The sequence below is a fragment of the Coffea arabica genome, chromosome 8c (assembly GCF_036785885.1).
Source record: "Coffea arabica cultivar ET-39 chromosome 8c, Coffea Arabica ET-39 HiFi, whole genome shotgun sequence".
NCBI classification, from domain to species: domain Eukaryota; kingdom Viridiplantae; phylum Streptophyta; class Magnoliopsida; order Gentianales; family Rubiaceae; genus Coffea; species Coffea arabica.
The window spans coordinates 45,506,227-45,525,973 of record NC_092325.1 but is presented as its reverse complement, the minus strand read 5'-3'; the positions used below and the strand labels follow the sequence as shown (position 1 = coordinate 45,525,973).

The window sequence follows — 19,747 nt, the reverse complement described above, 5'->3', positions numbered from 1 at the left end:
ATATATAAGATACGCAAATAAAAGCTACCACCGCATTTCAAAAACTCGATAAAAATAAAATGTCTCAATGTGTATTTTCAGGAGAATGATGTATCCGGCTTAAATTTACTGATCCAGATTCAATTGACTCTGGTATCGCTACCTCACATGCCTTAGAGGACACATCAGCTAAAAGCAAGGAACCACATTTAGAATCGGGCAGTATTTGCACCTCACTGTTACTGGCCAACTCAATGGCCCTTGAATTGCTGGGCATGACCACCTCTTCAAGACAAGTAGATGATTCTACATCTTTAATGGAGACAGAATTGACAGGAACTTGCTCCTGAAAATCCATATCATTCACCAATTCCTCCTTTATCTTTGCGTTCATTATTGTCTTGTCTGATTTCTCCATGACATCAGCAACAGCTGGTTCATCCAACTTCTGATATTCCTCTGGAGAAACTTCTTCCAACTTAGGTACAAAGACCTGCTGCTTAACTTCCAGGGCACAATTTGGATAGGCATCCTGTGGCTGCGGCTCGTTGTCAGCAGATGAGAGTTGCTCAGCTTTGTTATTTTCAGAAAGGTGCATCTCCTGATCAAACTTGATAATACTCTTATTGCACAACTGGGCTAATGTAGTGTTCTCTCCACTTATGACCTCAAATTCTTCTCTGCATTTCTTGTACAGTGTCATGGCTTTCTGCGGATAAAGACATGCACACAGTTTAGAAAGGAAATTTTACTGTACAATTGATATCCATTTGAAACTTGAGAGGGCACAATAAAGACCATGGGAAAATTTTCATATAATATAAAAACAAGTAAGCTGTAACTTCAAAAGGAAAACGACAGAAAATCAGAAATATCCGACTTCCCCACTCTAAACTTTATTTTGTCCCCTTTTATTAGGTAACCAATTCAGGATAGCGCTTCATCTATAGAAGTATCAACCATGAACCCAATAGGCAGCCCGCCATGGAAAAATTCAACATTGCTTGTCAGATTATTCAAAAAAAAAAATAGTATAAATAATCTCTGCAGCTGCAGTACTGTTGCCACCAAGTTGAAGACAATACTTATCAAAACAAACACTAAAGTTATAGTACAACAAGACAGATACAGAACTATAATGAGAATGCATTACAAAACATGCACTTAAGCAACTCAAATACCTGGAAAACAGAGTCATTAATGGTGGCAAAAAGTAATGCCTTTTTGTTGGGAGTTGGAACTTGCTCTTTTGCTCCTAAGGCCTCCTGTTAAAATCAAGGGTAAACAAAATAGACATAAGAAGACTATTATATGAGCTTGAGAAGGACAACAGCATGTGTCAATATTATCTTTACCTCTACATACAAAATCTTGGCATCTTCTGAATCTGAAACTATTTTCTCATCCACATTCAATAAGCCTGTGCACTTGCTATACAACTCAGGGTCAGTAAGATCTGCAGAAATGTCAAGCTTAGACAGGTATACACGGCAAAGATTACAATCATCCTTTTCTGACTTTTTGGGGACATCAAGGGCCTTCTCTGTGGTAACCTTTGAATTTTCAGGAGCTTTCTTATGCAAGGCACCACTCAACTTGCTAGTTTCAATGCTTTCAGCTGGAATATCAGGTTGAACTTGTTCAACTTGAGCTTGTTGACCTGCGTGGCCAGCCAAAGCTACATCCACTGGGACACCAGTAAATCGACTCTCCTTCTCAGAGATAGAAGGCAAATCCATGCTAACATCACTTTTTGAGCTCTTCCACATCTCTCCACCTGTCTCCCAACCTCGACCCCCCGAAAGGGTCCTACTATGATCCCAATCTGGCCTACCATAAATGTGGGACTCATCACCAAAAGGAGCATTATTAGCATCCCAACCATGTAATGGAGGAGGGCACGAATCATCCACTGGATTTCTCCAACCCATGGGACGCCCATGGCCAGGGAACCTCTCAGCATCAGATATATGGTAAGGAACACAGGGATGATTCAACTCCATTGAAGGTCTAACACCATATATTGGTGGACCAGGAAACTGCTGCATCACTGGGGGAAATCCAACAGGAGGTGGACCGTGTTGGAAAGGAATGAAACCATTTGCCATCGGAGAAGGCCAGCTAGGAACAGCTTTCCAAGGGCTTCCTTGCACTCTTCCCATATTAGGGTCACTAATTCTTCTATGGCGAGCATTAAATTTCACTCTACTGTCATCTTCAGAAGATCCAAAATTTAAAGGGCTGTCAATCCCTGTTCTGAATGGAGGAGGTAGAAGAGACTTGGAACTGACAGAAAAATTACCAGTTCTAGCAAAAGGTGAAGAAACAGACACATTGTCTCCATCAACTTGGGAAAGGTCATCTCCTGGAAGCATCTCCACAGCTGAATCACGAACTCCCCTGCTCTCCTTTCCAGGATAATCCTTTGCATCCCGGGATCCACCACTCCTCTGCCCAGATTCTTCCACATCAATACTCCGTCTAACATCAGATCTGCTCCCATGTCTGCGGTCTGCACTTGTTGATGAAGGGGACTTGTCAATTAATTGTCTGGGAGAAGTGCGAGCATCTGTTCTGAGGCGCCTTTCAGCTGAAAATTCTACCAAATGGCTGTCATCCTTCTGAACAACTTTCTCACTTACTCGAGATGCTGAGATTTTATCAGTTACTCCAGCAGCACTGGAATACTCTCTTGCAGAAGTTACACCATGTCTAGATCTATCTTCATATGCATACTCCCTATACTTGGACTCGTCTTGCTTTGAAAGCCTAGAGGAAGGAAGCAAATAGGCATTCAATGCCCATCAGTTTCATTAACTTTGCAGTTAAGATTGGGTTGCATGCACCAAGCTAAATACTGTATGATATAATTGATCACAATAACATGTTTGAGAAATGTTGTCCCTATACCTTCTAACAAATAGCACATACAAATACTTGTTATAATGAATTATATTACCAAAAATTATGCTCCTGTATTGCAAAGTTCATGTTTTTAAGCCATTAAGTCAAAGTATCTGAACAAGTAAACTAGAAACAGCACCTCCAACCTTCCCCCACCCAAAGCCTCTTCCCCTTCTTCTCTTCCCTTTTTTCGATTTATTCTGTTTCAAGTTCATGTGTAAGCTTCCTTGCAAAAGAGCCCAAATATCATACGGCCAAAGCAGTAATCGTAATACTTCTCCAGGAAAAGAGAAACACATATGCAGACCACCGTCTGTAGCAAATTAACTAGGCAAAAAATATCAAGTGAAAAGGCAAGAAGAAAAGATGGTCAATAGTCGAGATACAATGCTAAGCATCTCGAAAAATTCATTTCTCACATTTTGAGATTTGGTAAAATTGGCATCCAATTATCCATTAAAGAAGAACATTCTTCTCATGCAACCAATTATTTCAAGACTAACCAGTTATTTTGTAAAGAGGCCAGCTTGCATTCTTTAAGAAAAAAGGTATATAAAGGTAACCTAAATGACCAGGTCAGGCCTCTGTTTAAATATGTTAACAATCAAGGGGGGCAAAAGTACCTATAACGCTCTCTTGTAACATGAGAACTTGAACTAGGGGAACCTTGATGTCTATTGCGGCTTGGAGTAAGTTCCAGATCAGCATTCCTCGAGGCAGACCTCCCTCTTTCACTTGTTAAGTCTACCCTGGCACCACTTGTCAATCTTTTGTCACCATCATACCGTTGATCTTTGGTACTTCGTGATTTAACATCAATCTGATCATCTTTATCAGAGCTTCTTTTTCTACCCTGATCATCTTTAAACCTGGCTCGATCATCATAATTAGGACTACTATCACGCATGCTAGATTTCCTTGAATGAAGGTCTGCAACATGAATCTCATCCCTTGATTGCTTAATATCAGACTTATCCCCTGGGCGGTCTCTTGATGCACGCTCATCCTTGTACTTAGCATCTCTCAGTCTCTTCTCCTTATCAACATCATCTGCTTGCTTTCCATCCTTGCGCCTGCTGTCTCTTTCATAATCTTCCCGACGTTTCTCAACCTTGTATCTATCATTATCTTCTCTATACTTGTCATCCTTGTACCTATCATCCCTTTCACCATCCTCATGATATCTACTGTCCTTGTCACCATCCTCACGATACCTGTCATCTCTGCGTTTATTCTCTCTCTCACCATCTTCTCGATACTTATCATCCCTACGCCAACCATCTCTTTCACCATCATCTCGATACTTGTCATCCTTGCGTCGAGTATCCCTATCAGCATCCTCATGATACTTATCCTCTCTCCTTCTATTATCTTTCTCACCATCCTCACGGAACTTATCATCCCGATGTCTACCATCTCTGTCGCCATCATCCCGAAACTTAACATCCTTGTCAGCATCTGACCGGTACTTTACATCTCGGTGCCTATCATCTTTCTCCACATCATCCTGGTTCTTATCTCCGTAACTCCCATCCTTGTACCTTTCATCCTTGTATTTTCCATCCTTAGCTCGGTCACCCCTAGAGGAAAAATGCCTCTCATCACTTTCTCTTGCATCTTGACTTCTATCTCCGTCACCAGAACCATCTCTTCTCCTCCGAATCCTCTTTTCAAGATCCTTCTCTGACTCTGAATTTCGAAATTCATCCTGTATAGCGAATTCTGCATTTTTAAATATCAAAGAAATTATTAGAAAAACAACAAAGAAAATTCACCATCATCACTAAAGAAAATGGTCAATTAGCTATTCCCACCAGCAGGGAAATGCAACAATGAGAATGTAAACGAAGCTAACTATTCTAACTCAATTCACAATTCCAGAAATACAAAATCATAGAGGAAGCAAGCTAGGAAATAAGCTTTATTAGGGCCATATATCCACAAAATAACCCCAAAAAAAATCATGTGCTCAGGGGACAGGAATTAATTTTAAAGCAGAAAAACATTGAAGGGCAGGAGAAGATTAATTTAGCTCATTGTCGTGGACTATGAAAAAACAGTTCTGGCAAATAACCATAGCTTTCAATTCTTGTTTGGATGACATTTAACTTATAACATGTTCCAGTAAATCATATACTAGGAAAACAAAGATCGGCTTGCTGCAGAGAACAAGAAACGATTAAAAACAAAGAAAATTTATGAGGTTAGTAATGAAAATATGATAGAGAAATGTTTCGTTACCCTCTATCAAAAACTAAAAACCAGAAGAAGTGTTCCCAATGACCAATAATAATACCAGTAAGCAGTTGACCATCTTTACTTATTTATTTATCTAATAGGTAATAGTATTCTATGCCAGCGCCACATGATCTTCCAAACGTGGGCACAAGGGCAGTAACTAAATCAAAGACATATCCTCAACTGGCTAGATGCATTTGGAAATATGACATATCATGTTGTGAAGTATGACAAGTACACCATTAAACTCTTATAATTGGGCTGAACCTTTTTCAGTAAAATAACCATGCATCCTGCCTCCAGACTCAATTTCAGAAACACAATCATAACAGGGACACAATCATAGCCCAAACAGAAAAAGAAAAAAGGAAAAGCTTAAAGCCTCTGTTGACAAGTGTGCCCCCATAATTAGCAAAAAGTAACATAAATAATCTATGACAAAGATAAGACTGGTGCAAAAGTACAAAAAAAAATACTCAAAAATTTATCTTTTTCCGTTTTAAAAAAGGATTCTTAAAAAATCAGCAAGTAAAATAACCTCTCTTCCTCACTCTCCAGTGCCCCTTTCTCTCTCACCCCATCTTTCTTTCGGATAGCTGAGGAGTGCTGGAAACAGAAAGTCATTGAATCAAACAAGTGTTATGCCATTCTAAACATCATAGAACAGCACCCCTTCCAACAAATCTGTAGGCTTAAACCTGTTATCCTCACCTATCAAGCACACAATAATACCCATGGAAGAAATTGAGACATGTAGATACCCAGACTTCAGTCCTGGAGTTAATGCAGGAGTAAAAAAGGCCAAAAAAAATGGTAATTTATCTATGCATACTCTAATAGTCAAATTGATTTTATCTTCCCTTTATTAGCATGAAGAACAAACTGAACATTTGAGGATCCCTAACTTACTAGTTGTAGAGAGAATTTCCACAAAACCATTTTCCTAATTCTATTAACATAGCAATAAAAGATACATTTAAAATATAGCCATAACAAAGAGTCCAATTTAAAGGACAATCCAAGAGTGAACAACAACATCAGAATTTAATTAAACACACCAACGACTAGCTAGACTAATCAGAACAAGAATACCAAGGCCCAACAAAAAATCATTTATTATACCTACCACATGAATAAGTTACCTTACCAGTATAATCTCTACCTCTCTTGCTCTGTCTATCTTCGCTCCCATCCTCCCACTGTGATCCTTGCTTCTTTGCCAAAACCCCATCTGCTTGACGCATCTCAGAATCCCGTCTACTCTCCTGACCCTTCTTCTCCCTATCAGGCCCCCGATCCTTGTCCTTCATTTCCTTTGAATCCTTTCCCTCTTTCCTTCCTGACTCCTTGTCAGACTTCCTCTTCGACTCACTTCTACTACTGCTCCTACTCTCCTCCTTCTCCACCAGCAAACCAACATTTCTCTCCTCCTTTTCACCACCACTCTCATGTCTCTTACTGCTTTTACTTTTTGAATCCCCTAACCCCTTAGACTCCTTGAATTTTGCACCCTTCTCTAAATCAATTTTTGAACTTTCTCCTTTAAATTCCTTCTCTATACCTCCACCATCATCCTTTTCATCTCCTCCTCCTCCATGCCACCTATCTCCAGCACCACCACTTCCGCCCTCGGCCTTGTCTTTCCGCCTTTTGGAGGACACATACTCCTCTGCAACATCCACATTCCCATTACCGCTCAGATCTTTTCCATCCTTGCCCTCTTTCAACAAGGAAGAGGAAGAAAGTTTCCGCTTCTCCCCAGAAGCGGAATGGCTCGAATCTTTCGAAACCCTAACAGACCCACCGCCGTCCTCTTTACTACTGTTCCTATCCTTCATCTTCACATCCTCGTCTGAGTCCGAATAATAATCCTTGGCCTCTTTCGAGCTGTGTTTACTTTGCTTATGCGATTTGTGCCTCGAACTTCGCGGCATAACTGTTATTTCACTTCGAACTCCCCTCCCAAAACCACCAAACCCTAATTCCAAACTGCAGAACCTAATTTTTAAGCTCCACTGTTAAAACTCAATCGACATCGATTGCTTCAAAAAAAGCTGCCGACAGTCAAAAAATCGAATGGAATCTTACAATTCCGACGGTTCGAAACCTGAAGGTTGAACTTCCGCTGACTTTAATAAATCAGATCGCTCTATTAGGGCAAAATTGAATCTCCACGAATACTTATTTAGGGAGAGACGGTCAATTACTGTATAAATGCATAGAGAGAGAGAGACAGAGTAGAGCGAGAATGTGGAGAAATTTGGAAAACTCTTGGAGAGAAAAAGCGAGAGATCGGAGGCTAAAGGTTTGATGATTACTGCGAAATTAAAATGTGATTCGCATTGGACTTCTGGAGCATTGGGGATAATTGCTCCGAAAGGACGTTTGTGACCTTATCGTGGCCAAGTAATTACGGAGAGGGTTCTTGTAGGTAAAAGCAACCCTAATTTACCGCAAACTTCAATACTACTACAGTTGGAAAAATCAATTTATTACGCACATACAATTTTTTTTAATTAATAGTTTACGAAAAATGTAAAAAAAAAAAAAAAAAATTTTGGAGCAAAATGATAATCCAATTAAGGCAATACACCACTTTTCACACCAACATTGAGTAGTTTAGGATCCATTCTTACATTATAGGCTTTAAACTTTCTCGTTTCCTTGTTTATATTCCGGAGCATGCAATGAGATTATGAATATATTGGTGTAATCCAGAAACAGATTATCCTTTTTGGTGCCAATTAGGGTAGAAATTATTTGATGAATGCAAGGCCAAAAACTATAAGCAGGATTGTTTTACATGATCTTAACACAAGTCTGAGCACCAAACCATAAGATTGTCAACGCTTGGGATTTGGAAAAGTTAATATAAATGCCTTAATTGTGTCGAAGCTATATATATGTAATGTGTGCAAATAATGTCGGTTAAAAATGGTAATAAAGCTTTTATGCGATGGCTAACCGTAAAGGTACCAGCACCTTAGAACTAGGCTGTAACGATTTTGATGCATATCATATATATATATAATTTAAATTAAAAATAGGCATCATCCAAGATTAACCCAAACTAATTATCCTACATGTCCAGTGATGGGTCCAATCTCCTGCTGATGCAGCTAGGCATCACTGAGGTTGCAATATGGAACTTGGGACCAGGCATCGCCCAAGTCCATAGGCAAACACAGATCTGCTTGCTTACGCCCAGGCGGTTTTTGTTTTGGACCTTGCACTTAACAGCTACAACATCACTGGGCCTTAATACACAACCCAAGTTCACTACAACCCAAGTTCACTCGTGGCCTTAATACAACATCAACTCGTTAGCTGTCGAACACTCCCGACTCCTCCCACAGCCTGATACATTGGTGACTCCATTGTCAAAGATAGGACCGTCATTGCAAAGAGATATGTGGCCAGAACAGAATGACTGGGATGAAATAACTGTAACCTTGTTGCTGATTTTCATCCATCCTCGGATCCTCATCCCTCGCTGCAAAATTTGGCAGGGTAATGGCTTCATCATTCCTTCAGTGCCCCCTGCTTCACAACTCTAGTTTTCTTGGCCATACCAGTTTCACTCATAAAACCTCCTCTAATCCCACCCCAAAACGAGCATCAACCATTCAGTTTAGCCCAAATGCCAAATTCAATCTTTCTGAGATCTTGGGAGGTAGAGGTCTTTGCAACGGAGAAGCAGGCCTTCAAGAAGAACTAAAGAAGACCGTCTCGCTAGAACCATCAAAAACCACCGAAAATGAAGAAAAACCACAAGTCTCAGCAGTTGAAAGCGTTCCAGAAGATGGATTTGAAAAGGAGTTACAAGGCTTGACCGGTGGATTTCCGGGAGGGGAAAAGGGTCTCCAGAAGTTCATTGAACAGAATCCACCTCCCAAAAAGTCACAGGCTGAAGCATCAGCATTTCTAGCATTTAATCAAAACTTTGTCAAGAAGCAAAAACCGCCACAACTGCCGATTTTATTGCCGGGAATGATTGTCATTGTCAAGAACCCTAGCAATCCGTATCACATGTATTGTGGAATCGTCCAGAGGATTACTGATGGCAAAGCTGGTGTTCTGTTTGAAGGTGGGAACTGGGATAGATTGATAACTTTCAGGCTTGAAGAGCTTGAGCGTCGTGAGAAGGGACCGCCAATGGTTAATCCTAGGTCTGCCATCCTCGAGACCCTGTTAGACAGGAATTAACGACTCAATTGTCTCCTGCATTTCTTCTTCTATGTATGGATTAGCATTGTAAATCTCGGGGGTTTGCAACCATTTTGTACTGGTTTTTGGCGTGTGGATTTCGTCACTACGTAGCTGTGCCCGTTCAAATCATGTAACTCGTAACCTAGTATTTTTGCCTGTATTCGAGTAGTAGGATATTAAGTTGATTTTTCCATAGCCGCAGCTGGCCTCATTCTTGGACGTTCGAATTCACTTATTTCAGCTTTAAATATCTAATTCAGAATGAACTCTTGAAACATCTAAACCAAATTTCTTTAAGGAAATTGTTAAGCTTTGAAGCCTCTACAAGCGCCATCGGGGTATAAAAGGACCAGAAAGGACAATATCATGAAAACCTCCATGACACCCCAAAACGACAAGACGATTATAGTCTCAAATCTTCAAAAATTATAGAGAGTCAAACAAAAATAAGTAGATCATAGTCAGTAATCTTCAAAGTTGTGTCCAATTGCCCTGAACACATGGGTACATGTCTGAGAAAGCCAAAATGTTCGTGAACTATACTCTCGAATTGTGTTCCTTCACAAAGTGCCACCCAACTGCCAACAAGAATATGACAATATAAAGATTATGAAGTAACAGTTAGAAGACAAGCTACACTATTAGTACAATGGAGGGCAAACACAATCTCGTTTTAGAAAGTCATTAATGCCGTCCATCTGGACAGCACTCCGCCAATGGAGTATATGTAGATGATCAAAGCTGGGCTCAAGTATTAGGCCTCTTTTACCTAGATGCTGCATGATTGGTTCATTACTAGAAAAGCCTTCATATACCAAGAGTTCGAAGAGCACGACAAGGAAAATACACTTCTCAGAGTTGAATTTAAATTCATCAACAAATATTCTCAGACACAGAAGTATCAAATGTGAAGGAAGGACAACAAAAGGAGCTCAAATGGTGGACACCACTCTTGGTCCAATGACCAGCAACTAATATTGTAAAATAGTTGCAACAGGTGTCTGATTTTAAGATAAAAGCTGAATATGCATATCCTAAACATCATTCACATTCTTCCCAAATGAAGTATGCAGCTTCAGCAAACATCTAAGCATTCACAAACTACTTCAATTTTATCTAAAAGCTGATTCTCATTTGCTAATTATCTCTTAGAATTTCAAATGATCTGCCAATATTTTCTTTTTTAAGAGTGTTCCCACATTAAAGTTTGCTTTCACCGTCGAAAACCCACGTTCCAATCCTTAAAATCTAAGAACCAATATCTTGATAGCTTTACTCAAGAAGGAGCTAGGGGATGCATGAGATGGAGATTGGCAGTGAATTAGTCTAAGGATTCAGTAAAAGCAGAAAGTGCTTTAAGCAGGTAGGGAATTGAAGGAATAAATTTAGCATGACACCACTATAGGAAACATTTCATACCAAGATAGCCTCAATCTCCTCTTGTGACACTGGAGTTCTTCTGGGCTGGTCAGAGGCCTTTCCTCCAGGAGTCGTGCTAGGAGGCCTTGGAAAAAATGGCCGAGAAGCATCTCCAGATGCAGATGTTGTTTGAGCCTGGGACGAGGTAGCTGCAGAACAGTAGTCTTGTTGTTTAATTCAGAATCCATCAAATAATAAATGATTCGAGTTGAAACTAGATGCTCACTGCAGTATAAACTTCATTCCAGAAATCAATAGGACCCAAGATGGGCTTCTATTTTCTTCCTCATTTTACGAGGAAAGCAAGATATTGAACAGGATATTCAAACGGCCCAGTAGAGACTGAGGGATCACAGAAACAGACCACATAGTGAAACTCCTTAATAGAAATAGAACAGAACAAGCAGTTAACTAATGATACAATGCAATGGGAGCAGGTAGACTAAAGTGAGGCAGTCAGGTAGGAATCAGCAAATAGAAAAGTTATCTCCACTGTGGACCTAGACAGCATCAGTTCAACGAGGTTATCTGGCGGAAAATGCTCATGCAGTTTGGATCCTTATGAGACTGGAAATAACATGGCAATATATATGATTCTCTTCAGATTCTAAACCTTCACAGGTATATAGGGTACATCTTACCAACATATCTACAGTAGAACATTATTGCAGTTTGGACAGCAGAACAGAAGCACAACTGAGGTAAATTTCTCAAATGGGCGCTTCCACACACAGCCTGAGTTTCTTCAGGTCAACCAGCCTTTTACCTAACGTTTAAACCATATTTGAAGCGCATTGTATCTCAACAAAAGTAGCATATACAAAGAAAAAGAGTTTCTCACTTCAGCGTAAAGTGTACGGATTGAACGAGTTAGAAACTTCAGCATGATCCGAACTAGCATTTCTACCAAAACCTAGTCTTCTAAATGCTCAGTTTCTAAATCCAGAACTAACATTCAGCTGCATCTTTCTTCATTTTGGCCAAATTATGCTCTAATACAGAATAAAGATAAGAATTTCCACAGCGCCCATAATACCCTAATGCCAAACTACTCCAAAATCCCAGAAAGCACCTGCAAAAAAGGACTTCTTCCCTTATAACAAAATAAGGCTACCATCCATGCTATAACATCTACCATAATTGCATCCCTGGGGTCACAAATTCCGATTCCGGTGCAGATATTCGAAACAGCTCAACCATTATTGCTAATGCAGAAACAAAGCAATATTTTCTAAAAAGAAAGGAAACAAAGCAATCAACATTACGTGGTATTTTTTTTCCCATTTTGAAACAAAATTACGCAAGTCAGGAAGGGCATGAACATACCCCCGGGAGGTTTAGGATGCCTCTGGGGGAATTTGATTCGTGGGATCCTCTTCAGAGCGTGTGCTGCGCCGCCCATCTTGCTCGGTTTTTCTCCCAATTGAATTTGGAATTCTCTGGATCAGAATTCAACTCAGCTGACCCAATCACAACAAGGTGGCGAAGGAAGAATAAAAGATTTTAGACAAGAAAAAGAAGAATGGAAACCTTTTTCCTTTTTTATTTTTTTATCGGCCAAAATAAAAGGAATTCTTTTATTAGGATTTAAAAAAAAAGGGATACAAAAACGAAAAAGACAATTAATACACGGACCGATGAGTTGTCTACCATTCTAAACGGGTTCGTGGGTCTTTTATTGGTTTGGCAATCGGGTCAAATTGCTTTAAAGTATTGTGCGAAAATATTGAATTGATTACACTAATTGTAAATACATTTAAATATTAAAATTAATTATAAATTTAAGTACCTTCTAAATAATCCAAATAACCAAAAAGCAAGAGGTTAATAGTGAACAGAAGGTCATAACAAAGAAAATGGGATAATTTTAGAAACTCCTTTAGAGGTTTCTAACTATTTCACTAGCATTTCTCTAGATTTGAAAATTACATTAACCTCTATTAAAATTTATTATTTTGTAACATCTAGATCCAATTAACAATTAAAAAATGATATTATAAGAAAGAAATAATATAATTTTACCAATACCTCTCATCTACTAAATTATTTAATTAATCTAATACAGGCCCAAATATTACAGAAAGCACTAGGATTTACTATTTATTATCAGGGTTTTAAATCACATATGGTATTAAAAATAGTATATCATTCTAAATATTTTACTTAATATAAGATCCAAATTACTTTTCAGTTACGAGCCCATTGTTAAAGATGATCAACAACAAATAATAAAAAAAATTTGCAATCAAAATATTATAAGGAGTGAATTTTAATACCATAAAAATCTCAAGGAACTAATCTTAATATATTGACAAGAATATTTTATGATGTTAAAATTTGGTATTAAATTAATTAAATAATGTAACATATATAAGAGGCAATGATAGAACCATGTTATCTTCTCTATCCTAATATCAATTTTTTAATTATTGATTGGACCTAAATGTTATGAGATAATTAACCTTAAGAAATGTTAATTTTTAATTTTTAAAATCTAAAGGGCAGCCAATGAAATAATTAGAAAAATTATCCCAAGTAAAATTGCAGATTACTACAACATTACAGCTTAGAACAGTGGCTGAAATATTTGGGCCAAAAAGTGGCTCTGAACTGCGGGCCAACAGTGGTGAATAGCATTGGGAGAGCATCCTATGACATGTGACGGAGACAGAGATTGACCAGGCTGTGAGCCTGGACCAATTCAACCCCAAAACGCACTCGAGAATGACCTCTTTCACGAAAGCTAGACGCATCGTCATCGATCAATTCCTACGGAAAGGGAATTCGCCACCCAAATTTGATAAATGGGTCTACGGTTTACTTGGTCATGCCCCAGGGTTAGGAAAAAGTGTAAAAAGTGCTAAACTCGGTCTTAATGGACAAAATGGAAAATACTTCTACTATCAAACTTCCTAATCGAAGTATTCAACTTTCCTAAGTATTTTTTTCCTGGTCAAAAGATAATACTATTGTTTCGTAGCAGTAATTAATCTAAATAGCTTTGCTACTAGCACTGGCGTAGTATGACGTTGTTTTCTAGAACAGGTTCTAGTTAGTTATATGCTAAAACTAGTACTTTGGACTGGACTCGATATTTTTTACCATTCCACAAGCCATATAAGAGCAGAATTGTACAAATTAATGGATCACCATTTGGTTTTATATATATTTTCTCCACTGACAAAATTGTATAATTAAATATAGGATTAATATTATATACATTAATGGTGTATATACTATTATTGTTAGATATATAATAACTAATCTGAGTTTAAATTTACATTTTACTTATGTGTTATGCATACAATGATCATGGCTCCGTTTGGATTTGAGAGTTTTTGAAATACTTGTTTTTCATCTACAATGCTATAGTAATATACAAACAAAAACAACTCAAAAAACACCATATCCAAACAATATATCAAAAACAACTCCAAATATACAAAAAATATATTAATATATAAATATTATATACAAAAAATATATTTTGTTTAATAAATATATATTTATATATAAATATTAATACAAAAATTAATATTTATATTTTGTTTAAAATAAATATATATACTTATAAAATTAATAAAATACATAGACAAAAAAATAAATATATATATTTATATATAAATATAAATATTTTGTTTAAAATATATTTATAATTATATTTACATATATATTTATGTAAATATATAAATATATTTATATAAATTTATAAATATATTTATTTCAAAAAATAAAATTAATAAAAAATATATTAAAATTTTAATGGTGTATGTACTGTCAATTTTTCAATCATTTTTTATTTCACATATATTAAATCATTATAATATATTTTGTTTTATAAAAACTCGAAAAAATAGCAATCCGATCTGGACCTTTAAATATATGACTGTCACGAGTTATTTTAGTTAATACACGCTTTACTTGTTGTTAAACAATTAGAAGTGTTGGTTAATTCTAGGAGTTTGTCCGTCCCACGAGGTAATAATTGAAGTGCCAATCACTGTGATTGAAACTAGTCTCTTCTTTTCGTGTAATTTGAGTTTCGTACGGCAGGAATCAATGTAAACATGACCAAGTCCAAATTCTACTTCTGGATAATAACAGAATAATTAACCTTTAAACCATTTATTTCCCAATTTCTTTCCGTGTGTGTCTTGTGACTTATATTAAAAATCCATTGACGGGTCTACATTTTTTTTTTTCATTATCCGTACACTTTTTTCTACACATAGGGAGAGACTCGAGAGAATTCAAACTATCTTGTGTTTGTGACAAGGTAAGAAGAAAAATTTTCAAATTGACTACAAACTTCCTCTCGTCTATATATATATTACCAATTCACTGGATGGTTTTGGTTTGTGGGTCCCCTTATATTAGTCTCTAACTCAATTTGGCGATGACTTTTTGAGCATTCTAAACTAATTGAGTGCATATGTTCTTTCTGTCTATGAAATATATATATATATATATATATATATATATATATATATATATATAGCGGGAGAAGATGATTTTATGTAAATCATCAGTTGTCACTTTTTAGATTTTCTTTTTCTCCTTCAAATAACTTCTCATCACTAACTCACTTTAACTCAATCGCTAGTATCACATAACCAATGAAATACACATATATCACTTCAACATAACATGCTCACAGATAATTGCTTGATTTAATTTTTGGTTTGAATTTTATGATTTTTTTGTATTATCTTTTTTTAATTTACTATTACTAGATTTTGTTGTCAAATAATGATTCTACATTCATTAATTCAACAAAAGATTTTTTTTTTATCACTTACATACACATCAAGTGTGTGTCGATCACTGGTATAAATAAAATGAGAGTCTTAAATTTTGCTGTAGACATTTTTTTGTCAATTTTTTAGCTTGGATTTTTACTCTCGCAGAACATAAATTTTATCCTGACCATAATCTCTAATCTTATCGTAACTGCCAAAGCATACCTTTCCAATGTAAATACTCGTCAACATGTCAACATAATTAATGTTTTTAAAGAAAAAAATTTAAAAGATCAAAGTTATGTTTAATTATAAAAGTTCTATGTAAAATAAGTTTAGACAAGGAAAGAAATTATTTCTAAATTGTACGTGCATTGAGCGTGTTCCATCATCTATGCCCCTAGCGGTCTACAAAGTCCATGCACTTTCTTTTTCACCAAGTTGATACGTTGCTCGATTGACTGAAACAGAAGTGCAAGACTTTTAAGAGGATAAGCCGACGGGCAATTGACGGTCTAAAGCTTTCCATGTATGCCCCCAATCAAATGTAGACATCTCCAACTTTACCTTCATCTCTGCTCGATCATATACATGTGTGTGTGTGTGTGTGTGTGTATATATATATGTAGTCTTGGTCCTGCATACAGCTTCATCAACCCCCCATCAAGAGTCAATAGAATCACCACCTATTTCCCTCACAAACACACACAGAAGACATATATATTTCTGAGCAGAAAAATGTTCAGCTCCTTGCGCTCTTTGATCAATGGAAAGGTGCCATTCGACTCCAGGAAAACAAACAAGGTTGTGATATATAGAGATGAGTTGGATACTAAGAAGCCATCACAAAGCAAGCCAAAGAAAAAGGTAAGCTTTGAAACAAAACCATTGGTTCAAAACCAAGTGGCAGGCGAAAAGAATTTCGATATGAAGAACACCACTTCTGCTGCCGGTAATGAGAATAAAGCAGGTCTCAAGTTGAAGATACTGATGACCAAGGAAGAAGCTGCTCGGCTGCTTTCCAAATGCAAAGAAGGAGGCGTTCTCGAATACAAGGACGTGGCTAGTGAGCTCGTGCAAATTCCAGTTAATCGTGTTAGCTTGGTTTCTTCTGCTGCCACTAAATCAAGTCCTTGCTTACTTAAGAAGAGTGCTGTTGACAAAGAAGAGTAGAGCCACCAGCTAGCCTTGTCCTGTTGGTCACGATGACTCATGAGGTCCTTGGATACTCAAGTGAAGAGTTGAACTCAGTAGTGGCTTGCAATACTAGTACGGTTTTTCCTTTTGTTTTTTTTTTTTCAAAAATTTTCCCCTTTTTAAAGTAGTACTAGAAGTATGTAAAAAGAGGCAGTTTTTGGTAATACAGGCTATGGTAGGGCAACTTTTAATTTGGTGAGAAATTAGTCTGATTTCTTGGTTAGTTTAGGAATCTGTAAATAAAACTTCATCTAGCCTATACTACCTACACGTTTCCTATGATTATCATATTCCTTCTCTTGGCTTTTACAAAGAAAAGTCGATGCAAGTTTTTGAATGGAAATGTCAAATTCAGTTTATTATCGTACCGTCTTTAACTAAAAGAGCTTGGCTGTCCAAGATTGTGCCTTTTAAATAGGATAACAAACGGCCTTTTGTTTTTTTTTTTTTTTTTTTTAAAAAAAATTGTTTCATATTTGAATATTTCCTTCCTAGTTCCTTCTCCTTGTGGCACGATTCATAAATTCTAAAGGCCCACTGGACAAGCAATAGTTTTCGAATCCTTAGACCACGGAAAACTTATGTAATTCGCCCGAGTTGAACATGTATTCACCTTCCCCAGCCCATTATCAGCAACAATTCTCTACCTCGTCCACACTCTTGACCCTACATAAATGGGCTGAATCGTGGTCATTTGCTTCTCAAGATTCATCAGCCCAATGGGCTAACATCTATGAGACAATTGGCCTTCGTATGTATCCCACAAACACACGAGCGGCAAACTACTCCTAGTCCTATTTATCACTCCCTAAACATTTTTTGGCATGGAGAAAACTAACATGGAGAAAACAAGTACTTATCCAGACAAACTTGTCAAACAGGAAAATACATAAACAAATCCTTAGCGGTCTTGATGGAGCTTTGGAGTCCAAGTACCACGTCTTGTTCTCAATCAGTTTGACATCCTTTTATGTAACCAAGTGCTCAAGCCTGAAGGCCAGGCCATGATTAACTAAAAGCTGCTTGTTCACAACTATTTAACGCATTGCTGATTTTCAATCATCCGATTCAACAAATGCTTAATTTCATGCGCCAGAGAAACTTTTTGTTCTTTCTTCTATTATAGTTAGCCCATACCCGGACTTTGGTTTACAGCTGAACATGACAAAAAGGCAAAGAAAGAGCAGCAACAGGAATTGAGTTAGCACGATTAGATACCACTGCTGACGCCATAGCCTATACTAACAAAGAAAATGAGGCCACTTTCGTCGTGACCATACAAGATATCTTTTCACTTAACAAGGACAAAAGTTTTAACGCGATCTGCGCAACCAAATCAGGCTTCCGGCCGATAGAATACAAGATCATGATTCCCAAATTTCAAAGTGGAAGGCCCTAGAAGAACAGATTAGAAACATTTCATGAAACTGGGGTAATGGTTGGATCACTTTTCCCTCCTTTAGCACTGCCCGACCAATTATATGTTTTTGTATTTCTTCCCTCTTTCTTATTGCTTAGGTTACTTTTATCAATCAATCCAAACTTTTTGAAAAGTGGCCCCGAGTGTTGGAAAGGCCACAATAAGACTGGAGTCGTCATACCCTATTGACATCGTCCATCCATTCGCTACGACTACGAGTATTATATAGAGCATAAAAAGAACAGGATCCACATATTAATTATGAAATGCGGATTTTTTTTTTTTTTCAAGTTTCGTGAATTGGGATGTTCATGAATCCAAGAAAAGAAAAAAAAAAGGTACTACCGATTTTCACCAATCTTTCCAAAAAAGGACGTTTCTTCACAAAGTTAAAGAAAGATTGCACCTCAATTCACATTCATGTACCGCAGTAAGCCAAATAATTACAAACTAATACGGTTGCTCAACAGTATTTAAAAAAAAAAAAAAAACAACTTCGGTGCTTGCGAAGAAGAAGAAGAGAATAATGAAAATATAAAAGAAAAAGAAGATCCTAATTTAAAAAAAAAAAAAAAAATCAAGCACAAAAGATAGAAGGGAGGCCATTGCACCCTACATACAAACGCTCATCTGTCCATTTGCTCAGGAACTTCAGGGCTTTCAGTAATGCTCTCTAAAGAAGGTTTCCATGATCCAACTGGTCTGCTTCTGCTTCTCTCAATCTCATCCAAAACATCCTCTAACCTCTTCCCTTCCATATTCTTGAGCTGGAATACTAGCAACTCTAGCTCCTCTTTCGTCAACACTATCTTGATTCTCATGGCGCCACTGTTTTGATCTTTCTCAATTATGCTTTCCTTGAGCATTTCTGATGGTTTCTCCACGCTTTCTAATTGCTCTAATTGTAATTCACTCTTTGCCTCTTTGGAGCCGTGTTTGCATGTCTCGATGCAATTTCCCATGATTTAGGAGTGCCGGGACGCTGCTCTTCTCCGAGAAAGCAGCTCTTCCTTCTGTGATTTTTTTTTTTCTTGTCGTTCCTGAAGAAGGCCGCTGCCGTGGTTTTGTGATGCAAAAGACAGAGCTGCAAAGTGGAGTACCAGTAGTAGTTAGGAGTGGTTAACTAGTGCATGTGAATGCGGGCATACCGACATTTATAGATGTTAAATATTGATAAATAATTAGTAGTTGATTGATTACAGTTTGTATCGTAGTGGTAGTTTCTAAATGACATTTTTGGGCCTCAGTAGTTTAATCAGCTTCAATAGGTTGGAATATTTGTCGGCATAAACGTAAAATATCTTACATAACGCAATTTTCCAATATAATGTGCTTTGTACTGTATATACTTCCGTCGACAAAAATAACAACATGGTCTTTGAAAAGATGTCTAATTTTCAGACCACAAATTTATCAATTGACAAACTTGTTTGTGTAAATGGATTGGAAGGAACGGTTATAATTGGTGCAATTTTGCTACAACTATTGTATTGTAACAATACAAGGAAAATTTATTCTTATAACAAAACTAAATGAGTGTATATCAAATTACGTAAGAAATATAATAATTATACAATCGCTTAAAAATCACAACTGTACATGTACGAGATCCCCATGACAAAATTAGATTAAGGTGGACGAG

At 37.2% G+C, this 19,747-nt stretch overlaps 4 protein-coding genes across 5 annotated transcripts; 1 reads left to right on the top strand and 3 right to left on the bottom strand.

Moving 5' to 3' along the window:
• Positions 1-35: 35 nt before the first annotated feature.
• Positions 36-7,459, bottom strand: LOC113706356 (uncharacterized). 2 transcript variants are annotated; one of them, XM_027228247.2, is made up of 6 exons: positions 6,269-7,437; positions 3,507-4,605; positions 2,282-2,748; positions 1,335-2,194; positions 1,161-1,244; positions 36-688 (listed from the first exon to the last, which is right to left on the bottom strand). In XM_027228247.2, exons 1-6 carry the CDS (start codon positions 7,053-7,055, stop codon positions 65-67), a joined length of 3,921 nt encoding a protein of 1,306 aa, XP_027084048.2. In that variant the 5' UTR covers positions 7,056-7,437; the 3' UTR covers positions 36-64. The 2 variants fall into 2 exon arrangements, with proteins under 2 accessions (XP_027084048.2, XP_027084047.2); XM_027228246.2 differs by having other exon boundaries at positions 1,335-2,748; positions 6,269-7,459.
• A 1,042-nt stretch (positions 7,460-8,501) lies between these two features.
• Positions 8,502-9,525, top strand: LOC113707293 (NAD(P)H-quinone oxidoreductase subunit S, chloroplastic-like). Its single transcript, XM_027229550.2, has one exon. It carries the CDS (start codon positions 8,635-8,637, stop codon positions 9,325-9,327), a length of 693 nt encoding a protein of 230 aa, XP_027085351.2. The 5' UTR covers positions 8,502-8,634; the 3' UTR covers positions 9,328-9,525.
• Positions 9,526-9,733: 208 nt separating this feature from the next.
• On the bottom strand, positions 9,734-12,279 carry LOC140013681 (uncharacterized). The gene is made up of 3 exons (XM_072063376.1): positions 12,076-12,279; positions 10,750-10,898; positions 9,734-9,908 (listed from the first exon to the last, which is right to left on the bottom strand). Exons 1-3 carry the CDS (start codon positions 12,149-12,151, stop codon positions 9,891-9,893), a joined length of 243 nt encoding a protein of 80 aa, XP_071919477.1. The 5' UTR covers positions 12,152-12,279; the 3' UTR covers positions 9,734-9,890.
• Positions 12,280-18,731: 6,452 nt separating this feature from the next.
• On the bottom strand, positions 18,732-19,067 carry LOC113707242 (uncharacterized). Its single transcript, XM_027229472.2, has one exon. It carries the CDS (start codon positions 19,065-19,067, stop codon positions 18,732-18,734), a length of 336 nt encoding a protein of 111 aa, XP_027085273.1.
• Between the last annotated feature and the right edge of the window lie 680 nt (positions 19,068-19,747).